The following is a 23918-nucleotide window of genomic DNA, read 5'->3' as shown; positions in this document are numbered from 1 at the left end:
GAGAATTCACATTGACTACAGTGGATATTGGATTGGGGTCATAGTCTATTATCTTTAAATACAAATCATTGCACATGAAAACACAGACTCTTTTGCACAGAGTCATTTACTATACTTCAGAATGCTGTAACATTATAAATGCTTATAACACCACCACCACAAACACACAGGCACCAAAGCAGAGGCTAAGTTAGAGCTCTTTGAAATGAAATGGCTCATAAGACGTTTATTGCAATATAAGCAAGACAAAGTTTGCATAGAAAAGCAACATACTTTTCAAAAAGCTTCTATATTTGTCAGCACTTTAAGCTAGATTAGTGTTGGTTTGATACTTGTAGCATAGGCAGCCACAGAGTAATGAAGATTTCACTTTTGAAGGCTGCCAATTACCGCCATTTATGATGGTGGGTTTTGATAGGGTTAATTGTGCACCAGAAATGGAGAGGCGATTGCTAATTCATTCAACACAGGACACAAAGTAGCTATCAAATTGTAACAATGTTCATTCACTACCATTTTGGGCTTGATTTGAAATAGTGACCTAAGAGTGTGGTTTCTATAGTATCTATCTAACCTGGAATACTTTGTGTGGCCCAAATGCTGATACTGCAGGATTTGAAAAGAAGCAGGGGAAACGGAATAGGGGTGATGGCAGAGTTCTGCTTTTCAGGACAGACAGCAATACTGACAAAGTATTTGGAACTCTCGGTACTTTTTAAGCAATTTTCTCTTGTCCTTCTAGCTTCATTTTCCTCTGTGACAGACACAGCTCGAATCCTCTTCTCCCGAAAGGATGAGTGTTCCAATAATGACTTTAAACCCCATGCAGCTATTTATTGCGAGACACAAAATATGCACGGACGACATTCAAGGCAGAGTATTATTTCTCTTCACTCAGAATTCGCTGGTAGAAAACGTGGCATGTAAGGGGTACTAGCATTATTTGTTTCACTCTACTTAGAGAGTGCAACTTCCCATTTTAGCTCTGGGATACATTTTGGCACTTCAGCCTGCTCCACAGTCACAGAACCGAGACTTCCTAATTTGTAATCTCCATGCCATTAGCACAATATGCTGCTTTACATCTAGTGCCATCAAGCTGGCCAAACAACATCTGGGAAATATGTATGCTTAGAGAGTACCCTGTATAAATACCTTTATCAAATAAAGTCAACAATAAACAAAAAGACAAGAACAAATCTTTCCAGTATAATAGATATAATCTGTTTAGATACTTAGCCATATTTTCCTTCATTCCTCATAATCTAATTTAGTGACTGCACAGCACTAGGCCTTAAAACAGTGAATGTAGGTTACATCAGTTGGAAATAAAACTGTTTTTGTAAAGGACTATTAGACATTAGACACAAAGGATCAGTAACCTTCTCATTAACCTCACAAAATGGGATCCATTCCAAGCTAGGTTTGAAATGTTTTCTCTCTGAAAACTACCATGCAGTCTTACCAGTTAATTGTTATCCTTATCAAAGAATGACCCACATTAACATTTAGCTTGGGGTTATTAGCATATTTATAAAAAAAGAAAGAAAAGTGACCAACATTGTTCATGTTGCTGCCCTTTAGAATAAGAAAAAAAGAGGGAGAATGCACTTATTTAAAAAAAATATTTGCAAATCATGTACAAATATTCACGGCTTCACGCTTGAGGACTAAGATTGAACATGAAATATTTTCAGATACAAGATGCTTTGTGTCACTATTCTTTTCTTTCCTGATGTAAACAACATTAAGCTAGTTAACACAGACCACTGGATGGGGATAGAGGTCACAGAATATAATCTTCCCATTTCAGTACATTGAGATTAATGAGCCAGCAAAATACTTTTCTCTGGTTTTTCTGAGAGCGCATTTTTCTGATGACATCATGGTAGACATTCTAATATTGTGATATATGAATTCCTTTTCAAGGGATTGGCGCTCGAGATGTGCTGAACATTTTGGCAGAAATTCAAGCACTTCTGAGCATAGACAGTGCATGACATCTCATGGGTAATGCAAGCATTTTAGCTCCTGACCTGTCAACTGCTTGCAAAGAGATTTGCGTACTAAACACCCACCAAAAAAATCTTTTTGAGGGCAACCAGGCCTACAGTCCTTTAATAAAAATCAGTAACCTAAATGGGAAAAATACTTAGAAGTCATATTTCAGGAAAAAAAAATACATTTGGGGTTTGCAAGCTCAAATTTTGTCTTAAAACACATCAGAAAAGGTGAGAAAAGCAGTCTATCATAGTACATTACAATACTGCATAGGAGCTACCAGCTTTGGTCATTTATATGCCAGAAAATTAGGATGTGTTGGGGAGATTACGTGCATTTTAGCAATTAGGTGATTAGCTGCAAAGAACCCTTTCCTAATGTGATAACATAGTATTCCTGAGCTGCATTTCTAAGTTTTCAGTCCTGCATTACTGTCCAGTCCCTAGGGTGAAAGTGAGTGGGAGCCCTGGTACACTACTGAGACACCACTTCTCTACCTATCACTTCACCTAACAGTGAGATCATTTGAGTGCTTGAAGTGATGGTCTGCACAGTCAACAAGTCTAGAGTTTAGGGAGTTCTCATCTGAAGTTTCAGAGGGTCTGTTATTTATTTTTCTATAGGCTTCAGCTACACTATAATTTGAAACTGATATGGTAACCAATTAGCAATATGGTTGGCTCTAATGATGGTTTGTGTCAGCACATAACATCCTGCAGTGCGTGGCCTCATAGATTTCTGGTGCCACTTTGCACCATGTTCTCTGGCTCGATCCTATGCTCATGTCACTGGCCAAGCTTGTATTGCCTTGAATGATGCAGGATCAGAGCCTCTTTCCACAAGAGAGGCACTACGGGGCAGCCGCCCAGATTTTCCTAGATTGCACACATGCAAAAACAATTAGGCAATAGGGCTGTGTTGTCGAAGAAGCTGGTGTGTGCACAGAACTCATGTGTGTTTGTTGTAAATGGGTCAGATAAGCATGTCACAAGAGAGTCTGAGCATGTTGGAGAGCCTCTTTACTCAAGCTTTTTCTGAGGAGTTGGGCTAAGTGGGGACTGTTCCTTTCCTTTTTGCAAGGGTAGAGTTTCTGTAGTACTGACATTTTATCAGTTTGTCTACCAAGTTATCTTTTTCATTATTTTCAAATTTGTAGTAGGTGCCTAGACAGAAGGATGATGGGTGCACAAAAGAAATCAAATCAATCAACCAGTGAATTGGAGACTGAAGATATAGCAGTCAGGAGCAACAAGAAATATTTAATGTTCTCCCTTTATCCCCTCACTATATAACCCAATAATGTTTACCAGTAAGTGAGTGATATTTTAAATGTTAAATGGAATTTGAAATGGATAACTGGAAGCCTTCAATATGAAGTAGAATGTGAACATTTTACAAAAAACATGATTTATTTCCTGAAAATTAGAAACAAAGGCATTTTTTAAAAGTAATGGTTACGTTACAAAAGTTACCTGTAACTTGTCATGTGTTTCACCTGAGAATCTTTTTAAATACAGTAGTGTTCTGTTTATATGCACCATTAGTAGGAATTCCTTACAAAGAAAACCCCACACCATTTTGACAGTAATGGTGCTGTCCAGGGATCTGCAGAGACCATCATATTACTGAACAGTCCCATGGATTAAAAAAGATGACATACTTTCTGCATTTGGAGAGGGACTCTGCTGCAGCAGTATTAACACCAGGAGCATCTGAGAAATGTTGAGCTTGCCATCCAACATATATAGTTGCACTTCTCTGTACGTATCACAAGTATGGAGGGACTAAAAGCTCTTGTTACAGGAGCAGGCAGGCAGACCACCCCAAGATTAAGCCACACAAAAGACATAGGACCACAAAATTGCCTGACAGCGTCCCTATTAAGCAGAACTGCCCTCCCCATTAAGCACCAGTTAAATTCATTTGGGAAATGACCCATTAGGAAGATCTATCAGTTAGGCATTTCCTGTGTAAGTGGAGTTGACTGTGTTTAGGCAGCAATATCAAGGCAATTTCTCATTGCCCATTCCATGTCAGCACAGAACCTTTCATCAACTATAAATGACATCAAAATCTCTATAAATGCTGAACATATTAATATGTATTCACTTTCCTTGGTTTAAGAGGTACACTAACTCTACTGTGCAATTTTATTTCTTTCAAATGCTTGAAAGAAGTTGCCTCTTACCTGCTAATACCCTGGTGTAATAGCCACCACAGCACTGATACTTTGGTTGCACAGCGTATATCTGACCACCACAGCAAACCCCCAATGAATTAAGAATAAATGGAATGTACTTGTCCTCACAGCACTGGAAGCCAGGTTTATTGTTGTGCAGAATCCCATTACAACACACCTAAAAGTAGTTTAAAAAACAGAAAGCCAATATCTGTTAAACAAAACATAATGCACTCGCTGACAAAACAATGTAAATGAAAAATGTGTACAATAAATCCTAGCTCTGATGTTAATATGAATGCAGACAAATAAAATGCAACACGGCTAAAATCCTGTGCCCTCCAGCATTATTAGACTTCAAGAAACTACTGTTCATCTGACAGAATGTTGCTATTTTGTGGCCTTCGACCATGCTGCACCTTAATAAAATAGTCCATTGATATGAACAGGGCCGCCCAGAGGGGGGGCAAGTGGGGCAATTTGCCCCAGGCTCTGCAGGGGCCCCGCAAGCCCTGGCCCGGTGGTGGTCTGGGTCTTCGGCGGCATTTTGGCGGTGGGGGGGTCCTTCAGTGCTGCCGAAGACATGGAGCGACTGAAGGGCCCCTGCCACCGAAATGCTGCCGAAGACCCGGACCACCGCCGGGTGAATACAAGCGCCGCAGCTTCCCCGCTTTGCCCCAGGCCCCCTGGATCCTCTGGGCGGCCCTGGATATGAATTGTCTTCACATGACTCTAGGATGTTTGAGTCTCGCAATGTGGAGTAGATTTCAATATATAGATATAATCTGCCCCCACCTTCCCATATTCAATTTTTATTTTGATGAGACATCTGATCTAAAAACCTTACAACTAAGAAAAACAGGACTTCCCAATATGAGCTCTTGAGTTTCCTTTTCACATTAAAATAAGTAGTTTTCTTCTTATAGTATACGATCACTTATTTATTACCACAAGTCTACAGACAATATGATCTCAAGAGAATATAATTTATATACTTTTTTCAAAATAAAATTTACATGGAAATGAATTTTGAAAAGGCCTTTTAACTGTGGTCTTCTCTCCAGGTACTGTAGAGGAAATTATATGCTTGAACAATCAAATAATTATTTGTATGCTTACTCCTGTGCAGATAGACCGGCCTCCGGTATACATAACAAATCATACAGCACAGTTGGGAAAATCATAGTGAAATGTAACCTCAGAACCTGTTCAGTGCAGCTATATTATTTAGAATGGCTGCCTCTTGTGGCTAGAAGGAAAATGCAGTTGGCTGTACAGCACAAGTGTTTAATCGCTATCATCCCTTTCTTTTCTAATTCAGCTCATCACAACAACAGAGAAAGAAAAGAAAAGAAAAGTATGTCTCTCTCTGTTCAAAAGGAGCTTTTGTTTGTCTAGTTCTTTTAAATTCATTACTGATTGACAAAATTAAATAATTAAGAGAAGTGGAATGACTTACTCCCTAGATTAACAGTTGAAAAAACTGAGGAATGATGGACTAAGTGGTATGAACTGATAAAAATAAAATCATAGATATAACATTTATAACAACACTATGTATATCCTTCCTGGAAGAAACACACAACCCATGCTGCCACCCGCTCTCCTCTGTGCTACTATCTTGACACCTTTTCTTTTACTGTTCATGTAAGAAAATAAATTGTTTTCTCAATTATCTTGTAAATTTCTGATCGACAGATTCTGTCTGGCTTTCATAGCAGTGTGTAGTGCAGTGCAGTGAAAGCAAGGAACCACTGTCTCTGACTTTCCATGGTCTGCAAAAAAGCCAGGCAGAAAGGCAGTGGCTCCATCTCTCTCTCACCACAGGACCATACAATGCCCTAAAAGGGACAGAGATGAGTGAGGCATTATAAAGGATGGGTTCATCTTATAAAGGAGTGTTGTGATAGGCACACTCCTTCTGCCATCCAGTGCGCCTCTGAGAAGGTGAAGCTCTGCACTTAAATGTAGTTGTACTTAAATGACCTGTAGTTACTACTCCTTAAAAATAAAGCTGCAGGAGGTCTGGTGGATATTAAGCCACTCTTTCTTCAGTCACATTTGTCACCAGATGGACCCAGAAGATTAGCTGCAGTGTCTCTACCTTCCCAGGTCCCTAAAAGTACCCTTGGCTCTATCAAATCAGCCAATATGTGTATCATTGGCCCCAAAGTAGACTGCATGAATTAGAAATTCTTCAGCCTTCGTAAGGGTATCCTCTGCTCCTCTTTTCATATTACTTCTCCTGGGACACCAGAGGCAGTATATAATCTAGTTATCTGAGTATATGATGGCTTAAAGCCTAGTCTTCAACCCTTCTCTATCTCTTTCCCACTGGCGGTCCCTTCTGATGGTGCTTCTCTTTCTAATCTACCTAATTTGGTTTCTCTGGTTTCTTTCACAGGCTTCAGTTGCTTGTCAATGTTTCCTTGTCATCCAGAATGAAAAGCAGTGAGAACTTCATCCATATAGCATCCCCCTGGACTTTGCAGAAATAGAAGTACTGCACATCTTTGAATTAGCCAGCACTGGATCCTGCAGTAGCCATTTTATAGTCCAGCTGATGCCTTCAAGCAATGCTTCGAGTGGACTGGGCACAGCCACTCCACATGCCTCAAAGAAGTATTGTAAGCCTCACTTTATTACTGATTGTAAAGTGTTTTGAGACCCTTGGATGGAAGGTGCTATGTAAGTGTAAAGTATAATTATTAATGTTTCTTCTTTCCCAATTGAACTCCCTTGGGAAATCCCCTGTCAGATAACCAGCTATGTTCTCTGACCCTCAGTAGCTCCACACTCTTATTTAAAATGACTCAAGTCTTCCTGTCAGGATCTTCCAAAACCCCACACAGAGCTTCCAAAAAAAATCCCCAGTCAGAGCTAAAATACATCTGGACTTCTTTATCTGGCATTACCAATTGATGTATTTGGTACTATTATTATGTAGCTACATAACATCCTCTGCAGCCAGTTGTAAATTGTGAAATAGCACTTTTTTGGCAGCACTCTCAAGACAGTCAGTTACTATTTGCATTGGTATTAAGCTCAAAGAATTTGCATTATCAACCCATAAAATAAAATGTATTCAAGTAGCATTAGGATTATGTCACAAACCAAATCAGCAAAGGCACTGAAAGTAATGGCTAAAGGTTATTATTATCTCATCCTCTTATATTTAGGTGCGGCAGCACATACTCGATGTTGTAATGGTGCCCAGCAATTTGAGATCCTTGCAATAATCAGACACAGTAGCCCAAACACTTGACCAGGTCTGAGATTCCCCCCTGTAGAAGGTTGTGACACATGTACAGACTAGACAGTAGGTCACAGTGTTATTAGTTGCAATGGTGTGGACAGCATGTCCTTAGCTATAGTCAATGTACTTAAACATGTTGTTATATTAATTCATTTGCAAATTGATGCCTGTAAAAATCTTACTATCACACACACAGTGGTAAATCACTCTTGGGCTGTATTTTCTATGAACAGCAGGTGGTGATCGTGTTCCCTCTGCTCACGACAGGCATCCTTCAAAGCTACTAGCTGTGAGCACTTGGTTGCTCAGGCATGCAGTTGTGTAGGGCAGGGAGCAGCCATGTTTATCTATCTTATCACACACACACTCCTCCAGAGCCACCTATGAGAATGGCAAGTCTCAAAAGACTAGATGGAATTCTTATGAGCTATGAGCTTGTTAAAAACACTTTTCTCCTTGTGGAGCAAGCACTGCAGCAAGGACTGACCCAGGACATCCTCATGTGGGAAATAAATCTCTTCTATTAGTAAGTGCTGCTATTTTTTGGTTAATTGGTCCCCAATACTGTATAAGTTACCTGCTATCCATTGGCCAGACCATAGGAAATGAAAATGCGTCTCCTGGTGTTACATTACAGGGACCTGGTGCTGTGGTGAGAGTCCAGTGAGGCCTCCCACTCCTTTTCCCAAGCTGTTGCTTTCCTTGAACAATTAACAATGATGTGAATTTTAAAACCTGCAAGTAATAACTGTGTTTGCAGTGCTATATGTTGCCCTAGTAGAATAATTTGCATTTGGGATGTTATTGACAAAAGCATCTTGCCCAAGGCCTGCGAGACCCTAGAATGGACTTTGCAATACTGTTGCTAGTGTTCACGTGAATGTTGACAGACTTGCGGCCTGAATGGAATGTGCCTTGTGATGCTGCCTTAATGTCCAAGAGTCCTGCCTGTGAGGTTGAGCTATTTCTGGAGGCTAGGTATAGAGCCACTATTTTTGCTGCTGTTCTTCTTAAAGAAATGAGTCCTGACAATGTTTTGAATAAATGGCATTCATGTATTAATTATGATGAGTCAAGGGGCAAGCTTGCACCTCTTAGTAATGCCAGAGCTACGTTTGATTAGTTCATTAACAGCAGATTTATGTAGCTTGTCGCTGCTGAAAATAAAAGTACTGCAGCTGTATTAACACTTCCATTCAGCCTCGTTTTAGGCACTGAACTGTACACTGTGACCATTGTTGTTATTCAAACTCATGTGCCATTGCTTAATGAAATTATTTCTCTATACAACACTAGTTTAATTAATTGTTTTTATTGTGACAATCTCTCATTGCTTGCTTTGTTAAATTCAGGATGCACATAGCAACAGCAGGACAGTTCAGGTGGTATAGCTACACAGGCAATGAAGAAGTACCTTCAGAACTTCAGGTATCTTAGCTGCTGGGTGGAGCCGCTCAGAACTCCAGAGGATGTTTGTTCAATTGGCTCATGTCCTTTTAAATTTCAAGTGTGAATAGGATTGTGTGGGCAACGCACATTAGTAACGACACCTGGGCAAGAGAGCGTTATGAACTTCAGCAGACTGAAAACACCAGCATAACAATCCTGGGACTGAAAACGAGGTATTGTCACATAGTGTATATTTCATATGTGATTATACAAATGAGGCCCTCCTGTCAAGCAAACCACAGATGTATTGTAAGCCAGGAGCTCGACAGTCAGCTTTTCAGTAAAGCTTGTCTTCCTATGGTTTGCAGGGCCACCGGGGGTGGTGGGGGGGAGTGGGGCAATTTGCCCCGGGCCCCACAGGGGCCCCCCCGAGAATATAGCATTCTATAGTATTGCACCTTTTTTTTTATGGAAGGGGCCCCCGATATTGCTTTGCCCCAGGCCCCCTGATTCCTCTGGGCGGCCCTGATGGTTTTTGGCATTCAGGCATCACGCACCTGTCCAATGACGGCATAAGAGTGTATTTTGATGAAGGAATAAATAAATGCCATCCCAAGGAGTTTTATTGAATAAGTTCAACAGGTTTACAAGATTCAACAAGTGCAGAACAAATTAAATAGGACTAAACTTGGGACCTGATCCAAAGCCCATTGAAGTCAATGGGAGTCTTTCCATTGACTTCAGTGGGCTTTGGATGAGGCTTTAAACTACCTCATCCACGGTCCTTTGCATGTGCATGGATTTAAAATTTAACAGTGACTCACACAGAATAAAAGATTATTTGACACATTGTATTCCTATTACTGAAGTGTGGGCTTCTTTGTTGGGGGTGGAATTGTGTTTTAACACTCTTATTTTGTATATAAGGAACAAAGAACACAGCCCCTTTGTTCCAGTGTCCCATAGCAACCAAACTGATATTGCAAAATGTCACCCTTTGATCAACAGTTAAGGAAAAATGTTAATACATACCACTGGATCTCCAATTTAATTACATACAAATGGACTGATTGTCCTCTCACTTAATACCTGTACAAATCAAGCTTAACCCCATTTCAGTCAGTGGAATTACACCAGAATAAAACTGGTGTGAGAGGAAAATCAGGCCCATCGTTTCTTGCATAAAATATACAATTAATAAATGGAGTGAAATGCCAGCTTGCTTGAGGGAGATTCCATGCCATATTTCAAAGATGACTTTGCCAATGTTTGCCCCAATTACCACTAGTTAAAGCCCATATGAAAGGGAGTGGAAGGGGAAGGAAAGAGAAGACTGCAGCTCAGCATGAGGTTTCTGTGACCAAAGTTAGATGATTGCTGTTGAGCAAGCAGATGTGGCTCAGGAGGCACGTGTTGGCTGAAGTAGTTGAGTTTTATGCAAAAGGGAGCAAGAGTTGGGAAAAGCTGATTTTGGCTTAGGAGGGAGGGTATGAAGTAACCAGGTTTCACTTGAAGGAGAGTGAGAGGAAAAAGAACGAATCAAATGTGGTTCAACAGGGTAGCCTCTGAGGGTGCCATAGGAAGAACTCAGTAGCACAGCAGTCGTGACAACTGCATTTGAAAATCCACAGGTCTTCTTCAAAGTCTCATTACCCATTTAATCAGAGCCCTTTCAGACTTAGCTGTGCCCCAACCAGCTTGTGTGGATATTGTCCCCCCAAATCATTCACACGCAGGCCCACTCTTTCGTCAGTGGCCAAATTTTATGTGGATGCCTGGCTCAGAGGAAGGCAACAACACCATCAATATGTTGGGAATGTTATTTGCATTTCAGAAGCAGAATGGGCAGGACATGCCCCTAGTTGGACATTTAAATTAGAGCTGTGCTAATCAGGGATTTTTTGGTTTGCTGACAGTTGTAAAAAAAATCATGGGGAAAAACTGTTTTCAATCAACCCAAAATCAAAAATTTCCAGAATTGTTGGCAAACTGAAAAGTTGGAAAAAAAATTCATTTTAGGTTTCAGGCCAAACAAAACATTTAATTCAACCCGAAATTAAACATTTCATTTTGATTTCAGGCATTTTAAAACTTAAAAAAAAAAAGGGAAAGGAAATTTCTAAATAGGAAAAATCAAAATGTTTAATTTAGAAAATGTCAAAATGAAATGTTTTGACTTGTTCAGAAATTTTTTTGTAGGGGTTGTTTGGTTTGTTTGGTTTTTTAACCAAAATAATTTGCTGAAACAACATGAATCAATTAAAGTTTTATCAACCTGAACCTGCATTTTTTTCTCAAAAAAAGTTTCAGCTGAAAAATTTCACCCAGCTACATTAAAACGTATAAAGTGGTGATAGAGTGTCCCACGGTGATTCCCACAGGCCCTTTGGGACTGTTGGCAAATTGTATTACAGCAGGCCAAGCACTGGTTTGTGATGAGTATCCACAGTAGAGAAGATAAGGGGACAATATTTTCACCAAGTCACCTGCATGAATGAATTGGTATTTTATATAGGTCTTTGTGACATGGCAGTCTTTGCCCTTTGGACCACCTGAAACCGCCTGGGCACTTCCACAATTGTAAGCACCACTGTGTTATTTATGGAGTCCTCTCCACTAGTTCACCAGTACAACCTCAGGCAGGGACATACAATTAGAAATAAACTTCCCTCTTTGCCCACTCTCTGGGGAGGGAGAGGGAAAGATCTCCTCTTCTCGATATCCTGTCTCCTATGGCCCCTTCCAGCCTTCTGCCCTTGCACTTTCTTCCCTGTTCCCAGCTGACGGGCTGATTGCTGTCATTGGGTATGTCTACACTGCGATTAGGGAAAAAAAACCAAAAAACCCTCCACCCATGGCTAAAAATTGCAGTGTAGGCACTGGGGCTTGGGTTGGAGCCTGGGCTCTCAGACCCACGCCTTCATGGTTTCAGAGGCAGGGCTCCAGCCTGAGCCCCAATGCCTATATTGCAATTTTATAGCCCTGAAGCCCAAAATCCTCCAGCCCAAGTCATCTTGCCAGGGGCCAGCTGCAGCCATGCTGTTGATCTTTTATCCCAGTGTGAACATACATATTAGCTTAGCAGCTTTCTGTCTAATTAAGCCATTAAGTACGCATCCTCCCTCCACCTTAAATCCACACTAGGGGGTAGGGATAGTTAGTACCTTAGTGACCAGAACGCTGGGTCAGCTCTAGGCTGCTAGCACTCTGTCACTGTCTATTTTAAATTACTCCCAGGGCCCTAATCCCACACTAATAGTAATAAATGCTTGCACTGCGCCTAGCTCAATAGGACCAAATCCTGAAGAAAAAGAAGAAGAAGAAGGGTCTTCTAGGAGTCTTGAGCACTACCAAAGTGCAAACAATAAGTAATACAACCTCTGGTAGAGTGGACTCAGGAAATAACAGTAGTGCTTACAAACATGAAGTGTCCTGTCTGTCATAGGAGGGTAACTACCTCAGAAGGCAGTTATGCGACTAAATGTATTAGTGTTTGTCAGGTGCTCAGTTAGTACAGTGATGAACACCATAGCAGAAAAATAAAACTAACAAAGATGTATTTAAAACATAAAAAATGCAAGTATTTATAAAAGACTGTTTGAAGTGTTGTAGCCATGTTGATCCCAGGATCTTAGAGAAACAAGATGGGTGAGATAATATATTTGATTGGGCCAACTTCTGTTGGTGAAAGAGAGCTACTCAGAGCTCTTCTTTGGGACTATCACAACATATGCTATACCTCATCCAGTGCACTAAATGCCCCAATAGCAACTATGTGGGTGAAGCCAAATAATCATTACACTCCAATTAATTCACACAGAAAAATGATAAAAGACAAAACCACCACATCACCCAAGGGCAAACACTTTTCAAAAAACCATCGCTGCTTATCTGATCTCTCAGTCCTTGTCCTTAAAGGAAACCAGCTCAACACCTTCAAAAGATGAGCCTGGGAGCTTAAACTCATAACTTTGTTAGACACTAAAAATCATGGTCTTAATAAAGACACCAGATTTATATCTGGTTACAACAATTTATATCTGGTTACAAACCCACTACCCCTCGCCCCTTCTTGTTATCCTATGACTGGCGAAGTGTTATCGGGACACTTCACCTTGGAATGTACTAACTACATATGCTAAACAATCTGTTCTACCTTGTATTTAGTTGCAGCACTCTGAATACCTTTCCCAGACCTGAGGAAGAGCTCTGTGTAAGCTTGAAAGCTTGTCTCTTTCACCAACAGAAGTTGGTCCAATAAAAGATAGTACCTCACCCACCTTGTATCTCTCGCTCTAGGAGACTGAAATTTTCCATCCTAAAAGTCACTGTGAAAACTGAGTGAAGAAAAACAAAGTAAACCGCAAATAATTCAGTGTAAGTAGCATAGGTAAGGGGTAGATACATATTTTTTTCTTTATATCATCCCTGGAAGTATTAAAAATAATCCACATGCTACATTTTATTAAATATTTACATTTGTTTCTCGAAACTAACAAACAAAAACCCCCATAAATTCATTTACATTTCAGAACAAAATCATGCTCATAAGTCAGCAGTAAGATTTCACAAACGCTAGGTGCGTGGCACTCCATTGAATCCAAAGCTAAACCTATGTCAGCTGGAATAATTTATATTTTGATCTGAATCCCTCAAATAACTCACTTTCTTAATTACAGTCTCCTCTGACAGTGAATCTTGTGAATACACAGTTAGCTTTAGACACTGAACGCAGGATGATGCTGTTGACAAATAGCGACATTATTTCATTACATTAAATCTTACCCTCAAACTAAGAGTTTTCTACCTCATTTGTCAATAAAAACCATTTACAGACTCCTACTGTCTGGCTGCACTATTGATCCAACTCCTGAACAGCAACTGATTAATCTGCAAATGACCATAATTTAAAAATATTCCTGATAAATCATGATAGTTCCATTCAGAGTTGCTCATTATTGTCATGTAAACAACCACCCACTTGTATCTGAATCTAAATAGATTTGCTGTAAAGCAGAATCAAGTCATTCAATCAAGGAAGAATTTGAAAGGCACCTAATCATCCAAATAAACTAATATTTGTCATGAAAATTATGATGAATGATAAGAGTTAAATGTACACCACAAAGCTTTAAGCTTCACTTCATGACTTTCCCCATAGGTTTTTTTCAAATAGACATGTGTACTACAGTGTAATTGCAAACCTAGAAACTTCACTATGGTCTCTATGCTTCACACTATGACTACTTAGAATTTCATAGTGACAGTGCTGAAAGGACTTAGATCCTCATATACTTCAAAAAGCACAGCCCCTTACTACCTGAGCTAATGAAGTATCTCCTTTAGCTATTTGCAGTATAAGGTATTTAACACACCTCTGAGCAGTTCTGACTGTATCCACTCAAGCCAGTGGTACACATACACTAACTAGTTAATTACAGGATTTCTTCTGATTAGGATAAATTGTAGTAGGGGGAGTTTATACTTTTCCTGGGAAAATTTCTCAGAGAAAAAGGTTCATATAACTGTAGATTTTAAGTCTGTAAGGGACCATTAGGTGATCTAGTCTGACCTTTTTCAACAAAGGCCACAAAACTTCACCCATGGAACTGATGCCTGTAAAGCCCAAGAACTTATGTTTGACTAAAACATCTCTTCCAGAAGGGCATCCAGCCTTGATCTGAAAACATCGAGAAGTGGAGAATCTACCACTCTCCTTGGTAGTTTGTTCCAATGGTTAATCACTTATTGTCAAAAATTGTGCCTCATTAATAATTTGAATTTGTCTGGCTTAACTTAATTTCCAGGCGTTGGTTCTTGTTATGCCTTTCTCCATAGGTTAAAGAGCCTTTTAGTACCTCATATTTTTTCCCTGTAAAGGTACTTAAATGTGGGCACTAGAGCTGGATACAGTATGTATCATTCTCAACAATACTGTATGCAGAGGTAAAAATCACCTCCTTATTTCTACTCACTATTCCCCTCTTCACACTTCCAAGAATCACATTAGCGTTTTTGCCACAACATTGCACTGGGAGCTTATGTTAAGTTGTTTGTCCACTATGACCCTAAATACTTTTCAGTGTCACTGCTTTCCAGTCTGCATTCTTTGATTCTAGATATATGATCTTCCATTTGACTATTAAGTTAAATATATGCAATTTGCAAGTACCTTAGACTCTGGATGATAGCACTGGTCTCCACAGATGTTTTCATGTATCTTACATTCCAGTGATAGGCATGGTCTATTGCTTTGGTTCATTGGTAGCTGCTGGGCTACAATACACCGCCGCCAGGCTTTACGTAAGAGATCATATCCAAGAATAATGCCATTCGGTTGTCCTGGTGATGCCCAGTCAATTTGAAGAGATCTACAGTAAATAGAATAATTAATATCTGGTACAACAATTAATTTAATATTTCTATTTTTAGTTGAGCTTCTGCTGATATTCACATTAATTTAGAAGTCTCCAGCAGTTTCTTGTTATATTGGTCATATGGAGTGGAATTATTAAAAGTGTCAAAAATCACTTTCTAAATTGTTAAATTAACAAAATCTTTAATAGCCAAAAAAGTAGTAAACTAGAACAAATTGATAATATTTGGGAAAATGAACTCCTTACATGGACTGGACAAAGCACCTAAAAACTTAGAGATATAAAAGACCAATTAGATCATCCTGTCTAGGTATCTGCTAATACAAGATTTTTCCTTACAGAACATTTTCTAGCATTTTGTCCAGTTTAATATAGAATAAGTCATACCCTGGCAGTGGAATGGATTAGAAGACATAATACAGTAGACATTTCCTATCTCCAGCTTCTATGACTCTAGGATGTATTGTAGCATCGGGTAGTAGCACCATTGCCAAAGCTGAGATAGACATTCCATTGTAAACCAATCTTTTCATTTGTTAATAACTTTCACAAAATAATTCCTTTTGGTCTGAAATGTCTTCTAATTGTTCCCTCCTCATTGGAGAATTAAAGAAAACCAAAAACAATGTGTTGAGCCCTTTGAGTTAGATAAGAATGAAAAAATATGTATCTTTTTTCTGCGTTAGCAAAATTGTTTGGTTTTATCTTTTTGGTGGTCACATAACTCAACATGATGAATTTTAAAAACTTCAGACTTAGAATGTGTCTCAGTATGCAATATTTCTCCAAGTTTGAATTTCTTTCATTCAGAAATAAAGCTAGAAGTGAAAAACAAGTGTGTATAGTATGAAGGATTCAAGGCTCCTGGATCTCCCGTGTGAAAGGTGTGATTCTGCACTATATATCCAACAGAGTGCCTACAAGGCACAATCTAGTCCTTGGTTTCAATATTTAGCATCAGATTATCCAGTTTAGAAGAGAATGAATTTTATATACAGATAGGAGGACTAAAGGAAAAAAATCAGTTTAGTCTGTAGAACACTGGTCACCATTACAAAGCCATGAGTATTGTCTCCAGGATCAGACCCAGCATTACTAAAAACAGCATTCTATTTTTTCAAAGGAAAGATCTCAAAATTGCCACTAAAAGGAATAAGAACACCCTCTCCCCTAAAAAATTTCATGTTAAAACATTTTTCACATGGATATTCAGAATGAAAATGTTATTAAAGTTTCATATTCTAGCACAATTATGATCACCACTTTACATGTATTTAGGCTGTTTTGTGTTTCTCTCACTGTACATCAGGTGACATTCTCACTTAGGTAATAGACTGAAGTGCAGGATTATTGCTACATACCAGTCCTCCTATCTGTATATAAAATTGTCTAGTACTTACTATTCCCACAATACATTTTTTTTAAAATCTCCATAGCCCAATTACACAGCCACTGTCAGAATGCCAGTGACATCATAAATTAGCATTAATTTAAACCAAGACAGTTACACTCAAACAACAGCAGCTGAGATAAACTTTGACATCTTAACAGAATAAAAATAACAGTGCACTATTATTTCACTTCCTTGAGGTATAAACAGAGGAACACACATAGCAGTATGCATCTGCAGAGAGAGAATTAATGTCACCTATGAAGGAATAACTTCATAGGTGACTTGTAGAGTCACCATTATTATTCTGAGGTCTTCATCTGACTCACTGAATTAATTCCACATTCTGTAGATGGCTATTTTGTATTCACTGCATATTTAACTATCGAAAAAAACCGCCCTACACTCAAGTAACATTCCAGGGTCTGCTTTAAACCCACAAAAGCAGGAAAATATACAGAGAAAGCTGAAGAGGGGAGAAAAAAAGAAAAGAAAGGCTAGCACTTCAACCTTTATTCATACCATTGTGACTCTCTTCCAGCCTTTGCATACTGCAATACCATGGCAAAGCCAACATTTCTAGCCATACCGCTGAATGATTTTGTGTTTGAGAGTTTCACTCAGACCCTCGGGGTAAATTTTCAAAGCATTTTGCAGGGTTTTACAGGTTTGCAAGTCACATTTCTCACTAAAGTCAATCGGAATCACATGTCTAAAACCTCGTACAATGGTTTGAGCATTTTACCTCTTATATAGGGCTCAATGTATGCTACTGCTTAAAAAGCAAGCACGTTATTATTATTCTATTTCCACAGATACAACTAGAGCTAAGTGAATATTATTTAAAATAACTCTGCAAATACTTGCCCAAATTCTTTAATAAATTTGTTTCAGCCATGCTCACGCCCTTCAGTGTGTCCTTTTCAGGTGAAATTTACCCCTGTCCAGAGGACCCAGACAAGGACTATGCACCACTTAAGATAGATTTATATTCAGCAGGTCTGCATAGGACTTACGTTGCATGTAAGCTTTGTGTTTGTGTAACAAATGTCACCTTGGCCAACACACCAGAGACTGAACTGGGGGCCTCCACAGCTATAGATTCTTGACTGTCCACTGCTTGAGCTAAAGAGCCAGACTCTGTAGTTGGGAGCTGTAACAGAATCACATCCTCTGGATTGGCACAGATGGGGATGTCAGTCTCTGTGGTTTACACATTTCCTCTGGATGGAGGAAACTCATCCCAAGCAGCTGAGGCCCAGCAGAGTTCAGCCCCCACTTATATGACAGCTGTCATCTTTGCTAACGCACTAAGGATAGAACCAGGGACCCATGCTTTATGGGAGATATAGTGCAGCTGGGGAGCCTGACCAATAGAAGAGAATCTTGACATGAGGCACCAGAACTACAACTCCCAGGAGGCACTGAAGCACCTCAGGAGGACATATTAATTTCAAACTGACCTCAACAACATGTTTTGATTAGTTCAACAAACCAAAATGAAACGTTTTGATTCAGGAATGTTGAAATATTTCATTTTAATCAGAAATGTTTAATCAGACATTTCTGAATCAAACATTTTCAGAATTTTCCATTCTACAAATATTTCAATATTTCAACTTTTTGTCCCCATAGAGAATAAAACAAAATTTTGAAATACCTGAACTTTGATCAGCTCTAGTTATTGGGAGTTTGATTATTATAGTATCAGCAACCCCAAGGATCCAAAAATCATAAGCCAGCCCCACCCGTGCCCAAAATCATTAGTTTGTCTTAAACATTATGAGATTTAAAAACAAGTAATTTGGGGATTCTGATGTTAGAGTCTTTAGGGTTCATATTTTAAGCTTTTCTCCTCAAGGATGAGGGCTAGACATTTACTTTAAAAAAAATCTTAAGATTCTCACATAATCAACTAACTTTGGGAGTGGGGGGCTTAAGAAAAATACCAAAAATTATGAGATTCACAATAAAATGGTAAAAGAGGGGAACACTGTTAGTATTCTTACCAGTAATGATCATTGGGGAAAATAAATTCCTAATTAGGGATCACATATATTGAATTACTGTCTCTCTAGACCACCACTTCTCCGTAGCAGAGGGAGTCTTTTGTATCAAGGACAACAGGATTTAGATATTTAGGGACACAATAACCAAGACACAGACTTGCTGGGACTGTGAATCAGGTAAATAGTGCTTTGCTCCTTAAGAGCAACAGGTTCTAAGTGCTATACAACTAAGTATTTATTATTAGAGAATTTTTAGCTTGAAGATCACAGATCCTCAGGATAATTCTTACTCATTTGTCATGGCCTGGATTGATGCAGTAGCTCTATAATCCACATGTGCACTTGTAAGTTCTGCTTCCCCCAAAAGCACCTAAGGGGCTTTTTATTTCTTTCAGACAGCTCTGAGGATTTCTCTGTAGTGTATCCCCTAGCCCTCAGGCTCCTTATCACAGCCGCCAACCTCTTAGTTCAGAACAGAATGGAACCCCCAATAGGGTTCATCGGCACTGCCCCCTACTTGTCTGGAGTGGTCAGAGTTGTTATTAAGCAACACAGCCATTATGTACTTTTCTGGAAGGCTGAGTTTATCACCTTTGAGAAAGAAAGAAAGAAAGAAAGAAAGAAAGAAAGAAAGAAATATCTGTTTTTTAAAAAGCGAAAACTGATTTTCAAAACAGAGAAAGTGATTAGTCCACTACCCAAACCAGTGGTCAGCTGGAAAGTGCGTGGCATGGTGAGAGAAGAGCTGCATGCTTCTAGTACTGAAATTAAATGCTCTCACATAGGGATTAATCCTAACTGCCTTACTTAGGCAAACTGCACCCTTGATTGCAATGGGAATTATGACTGAATAAGAAAAATGAACAAGGAGTTCACAAATGGGTTCCATACAGTTTTGTGTTTCAAGACTGGCATTAAAAAAAAAGAATAAATGTTGGACTGTAACATTTTGTGCCAAGTTTCAGCCTGAAGCTGAGTTACTAACTGTTGGGGATGGTGGGGGAAGACGGTATTCATAATGGTGATGGTGGAATAACCTTCATTAGAACAGCCTGGATAGAGCTGTTATCAGAAAGACTTCTAAAAAGTTGGTGGGTGAAATTATAATTTATGTCATACAGCACCAGGAGGCAAATTTGAAAACAATTATTTGTGAATGCTACAAAGACATTATCCTACAGCTTTCTCATCAATAATACAGCCCCCGAAACTGATTCAGAAGTGGAGAAACTGCCAGGGTTCCAATTAAGGACAATAAACTGCATGATCTGTGCTATATCTCATCCTTCTCATGAGCCCACACTCTAGAAATGCCGTTTTTTTGGTCTGTTGGCAGATACATATTAAAATATCCTTTTGTTTATACAAACTGGAATTTTCCCCCTAAGCTTAATCCTTTATGGAGGATAAATAAGCAAAATTCATATTCAGTCCAGCACCTGCTGAAGCTGTCAGCTGCTGTGTTTGTCATATTTCAATCAAAGCTGAAGCCAGCCAGCCATTTTTATACTGCACAGTCCCTACATACTCGAGGACCAGAATTAATGAATTAGCTATTGATTAAATTCCACTCTAGCAAATCCACCGTGGCAAATAAATGAACTACCCGGGGCACATGTAGGCCACGGCCAGACATGTCCGGGCAATCGATCAGTAGTTAGTATTCTTTTGGGATATAAGAACAGCTGATGATAATATGACATGTAGGGAAAGGCAATGTAGAAACAGTCTGTTTCTGGCTGAACAGATTATAAAATTGGAAGGTATTTCTGATCTTTTTGCACTCATGTGTTATGACATATTTAGTTTGTAAATAATAGCAGAAACACACATAAGTGTTTGCAGTACAGACAATACAGACAAAGGCATACATAAAGTTAAAGCCAAGGGCACAAGATGAGATCCTGAATTAAGTTCTTATCATCAAACAAGCTTTGTATGTGTGACAGAAAAATAGCAAGCTTAATTTCACCAAATGATTACCTTATTCAGAGACAAATATAGAATTCAAGGAAAATGTAGAAATGATAAACAGCAAACAGAAATTCCTTTTAAATATTGGGAGAGTAAATCCATTCTGCTGACCATTTCTGAAGGCTTAGATATTAGATTTTAGTTACACCTCTACCCTGATATAACGCGACCTGTTATAACACGAATTTGGATATAACACGGTAAAGCAGCGCTCGGGGGGGCGGGGGGCGTACTCCAGGGGATCAAGCAAGTTCGATATAACGCGGTTTCACCTATAACGCAGTAAGAGTTTTGGGCTCCCAAGGACAGCGTTATATTGGGGTAGAGGTGTATTTAAAAGATAATTTTGTTGTTTCTGCAAAAGAAACATAGCTAACAGGCCCTCCATGCCCAGAAGTGTAATAAAATCACACCAAGAAGCAGGAGGCTGTTTTATGGTTGGTGTAATTTTGATAAATGTTTTGGCACTGTATGTCCATTAGTTATAGCCTCTCCTTTGGAAAATGTTAGTTCCTACCATGGTTCTTTTAAGGAAAAGAATTACTATGTATGTCACTACTTGGCTGCCTCTGGAGTCTGCCAGCCTGGCACTATTATTACTGTTAAGAAGTTTGTCCATGAGTGGGGGAGAGAGGGAGAGGGAGAGGAGACACAGATTGCAAACAGACAGGAGGCACAGACACACACACACCTTTTAAGATGGTTTATTAATTCTTATCGTCATGATGTGTGACCGTTTCTCTCACAGTTACCTTAGCTTCCATTATCAGTGTCAAATGGTTCTTTTCCACATTCATTCCCCTCCCCTTACCAAATGGTAAGTTTGATGATTTTCATTCTCCCACATCCCTTCATTTAGCTGCCTTACATTTATATTGCCTCTTATTCAGTAATATCACAAATTGATGACCAATAACCAGGTACATGCAGCCAGCTAAACACGAGAGGGTTTTTTTCAGTAGCTCAGCTGGCCTAATTCTAATAGCAAAAATGACCACCACTAGCAAAGAAATTAGGAAGATCTTGTACCTATATTTTAATTTTTCTAATGCTCCTTATTCTGAAATGAAGGAACAAATCATCAAATTATATTTTTCACTGTGGCTACAAGTAGTTGTGACTTAAGAAAAACAAATACAGTACAATACCTTGGACTGAGGACATGTATTATGGGTGCTGACAGCTCATTTGGCTCATCTTCCACAGTTGTAATTTGGGTTTTATTGCTTTTCACACAAGCGTACACTGTGCAGACTTCAACCTTGGTGCAAAAGAATGATACTTGTAAAAATCCAGTTGCAGAAGTTAACTAACACTGTTACTTGTTTAGCCTTCCTGCCCCCCTTAAAGTAGTTTTTCCTCCCGATCACTGAATTCTACATAACCAGGAAAATATAATTTTAAGATAAGTGCTCAGATATTGTGCTCTTTTATTGTCCTGGGTATGATTATATTTATATATCTGGTGCTAACTTCTGCTCTCAGTTACAAAGGAGTCAATACAGTTACTGCAGGTTTTATTGATGTTCGTAACAGTAGACTCTGGCACATAATGTTGAGAAACAGTATGGACTAGGAGATCAAAAACTTCTAAATTCTCATTTTGACTCTCATCTCTTGTCTGGCCTAAAACAAGTCACTTCACCTTCCAGTGTCTATCAGATTCTTCTCTGTAAAACGTGGGGAATTTTACCTCACAAGGATGTTTATTTTATGTTTGTACTGTACTTTGAAGATGAAAAATCCTATACAAATAATATATTTTGCTATTAAAAATCTCACAAGAAAATAACCACCTACTCCTTCTATTCCTGAGACTAATCTAAATATATAGAAGAAAGATGACAAGTGAAGAATGGTAATGTCACCCCTACATTAGCAACAGAGAGGTCATGCAATACACAGCAGCAGAAACAAACAAGAGCTCATACATGAAGATAAGCAGTCAGACAGACACACATCCAGATAATGTTGTTTCCAAGGTGCATGGTGGGGAGAGCGAAATGATACATCAAAAAAAGGTCCCAGCTGAATAGCCTGATTTTACCTAGTAGATTGTTCTGAACATTGGCCCAATACAAAGATTGAGAAAGCTGAAGTGCTACGGAGGAAAACAATTAATATTGCAAGCAACAGAAGGTGACTATGGTATATTAATACTGAGAGTCCATAAGTGTGGCAGTACTCTGAATTTGCATTACTATTGACAAATGTGTTTCCAAGAAGCATTGGGAAAGTCATATGTGTATTCATGGATGGAGGTTTGCTGTTACAGAGGGGCTGGAACATAGAAATCTGTTATGGAGTGCCTGCTTGTGACATTTATTTATGGCATGTAGTAACTGGATGCAAATTTTAGAACAGAGTATACATGAGTACTGCCAAGACCTTTCCATACATAATGCAACCTAAGTCTGGACTAGTTACAATTAGGAGCCAGCAAACTGCACTTTCTAAAGTGTATCAATACAATTCGCTAAATAGATAAATATCTGTTTTTCCTTGAGCTTATATTCTAGGAAATGCCTACAGCATTTTGACTTTTGATAGATACCTGAAGAGAGGGAGTCAGAGAAAGACAGAAAGAAAAAGATGTTGCTCTCAACAGCGTAAGAAAGTACCATTATGATTTCATGGCTCAGTGCTGCTTCCTCCACAGAAAGAGGAGGGGGAAAAAAGATGATAAAAGGATGACAAATGCAATATCATTATTTCTCTGTGCTGATATATTATGCATGCCTGATGTTTCTAAAACAATGGCAATTTTCTTTTAATGAGTAGGAGTAGACTCTTTTCCTCCTTGTAATATATATATATATATATATATATATATATATATATATATATATATATATATATATATATATATATATGGAATATATTCCATATATATGGAATATATGCTATATATATATACTGGGGCTTTGCTAATGTCATAGCATATGGAATTTAGGCGAAATCAAATGGAGTTCTGAGGGTGAAAAGAAGAAATATGAAAATTGTATATGGACCCAAAATTATGCTGAAAATAAATGTGTGTGTGTAAAATACATATCTACAAATACATATATGAACTGGTCTATACTGTCTCTAATATTATATAATAGTAATAAATAATATATATATATATTATTTGTGTATTAGTATTTTTTATATAAAGATACAAACATTTATGGCATGTATTAATCTCTCTATCATTGACTCATAGAAATGTAGAGAGAGAGAGAGAGAGGTCACTTCCATCCCTGTATCCATACAGACGTGTGTGTCCCTATATTCACAATTCTGTCCTGAACTACACATATTTTATGTAAAATTAATACAAGTTGCACAGCCTGCAAAA

At 38.7% G+C, this 23918-nt stretch overlaps 1 protein-coding gene across 1 annotated transcript in view; it reads right to left on the bottom strand.

Annotated features, from left to right (window-relative positions):
• The window catches only part of USH2A (usherin), a 577940-nt gene that overhangs the window by 127389 nt on the left and 426633 nt on the right, over positions 1 to 23918 (bottom strand). The window contains exons 47-49 of the mRNA XM_039530373.1: positions 21724 to 21836; positions 14998 to 15196; positions 4190 to 4358 (exon numbers count right to left, since the gene is read on the bottom strand). Of these exons, the coding sequence (XP_039386307.1) occupies positions 4190 to 4358; positions 14998 to 15196; positions 21724 to 21836 (481 nt within the window). The remainder of the gene's footprint in view (positions 1 to 4189; positions 4359 to 14997; positions 15197 to 21723; positions 21837 to 23918) is intronic.

The sequence above is a fragment of the Mauremys reevesii genome, linkage group 3, assembly GCF_016161935.1.
Source record: "Mauremys reevesii isolate NIE-2019 linkage group 3, ASM1616193v1, whole genome shotgun sequence".
NCBI lineage: Eukaryota > Metazoa > Chordata > Testudines > Geoemydidae > Mauremys > Mauremys reevesii.
Note: the sequence above shows the minus strand (reverse complement) of the source record. Positions and strands in the feature narration are given on the sequence as shown.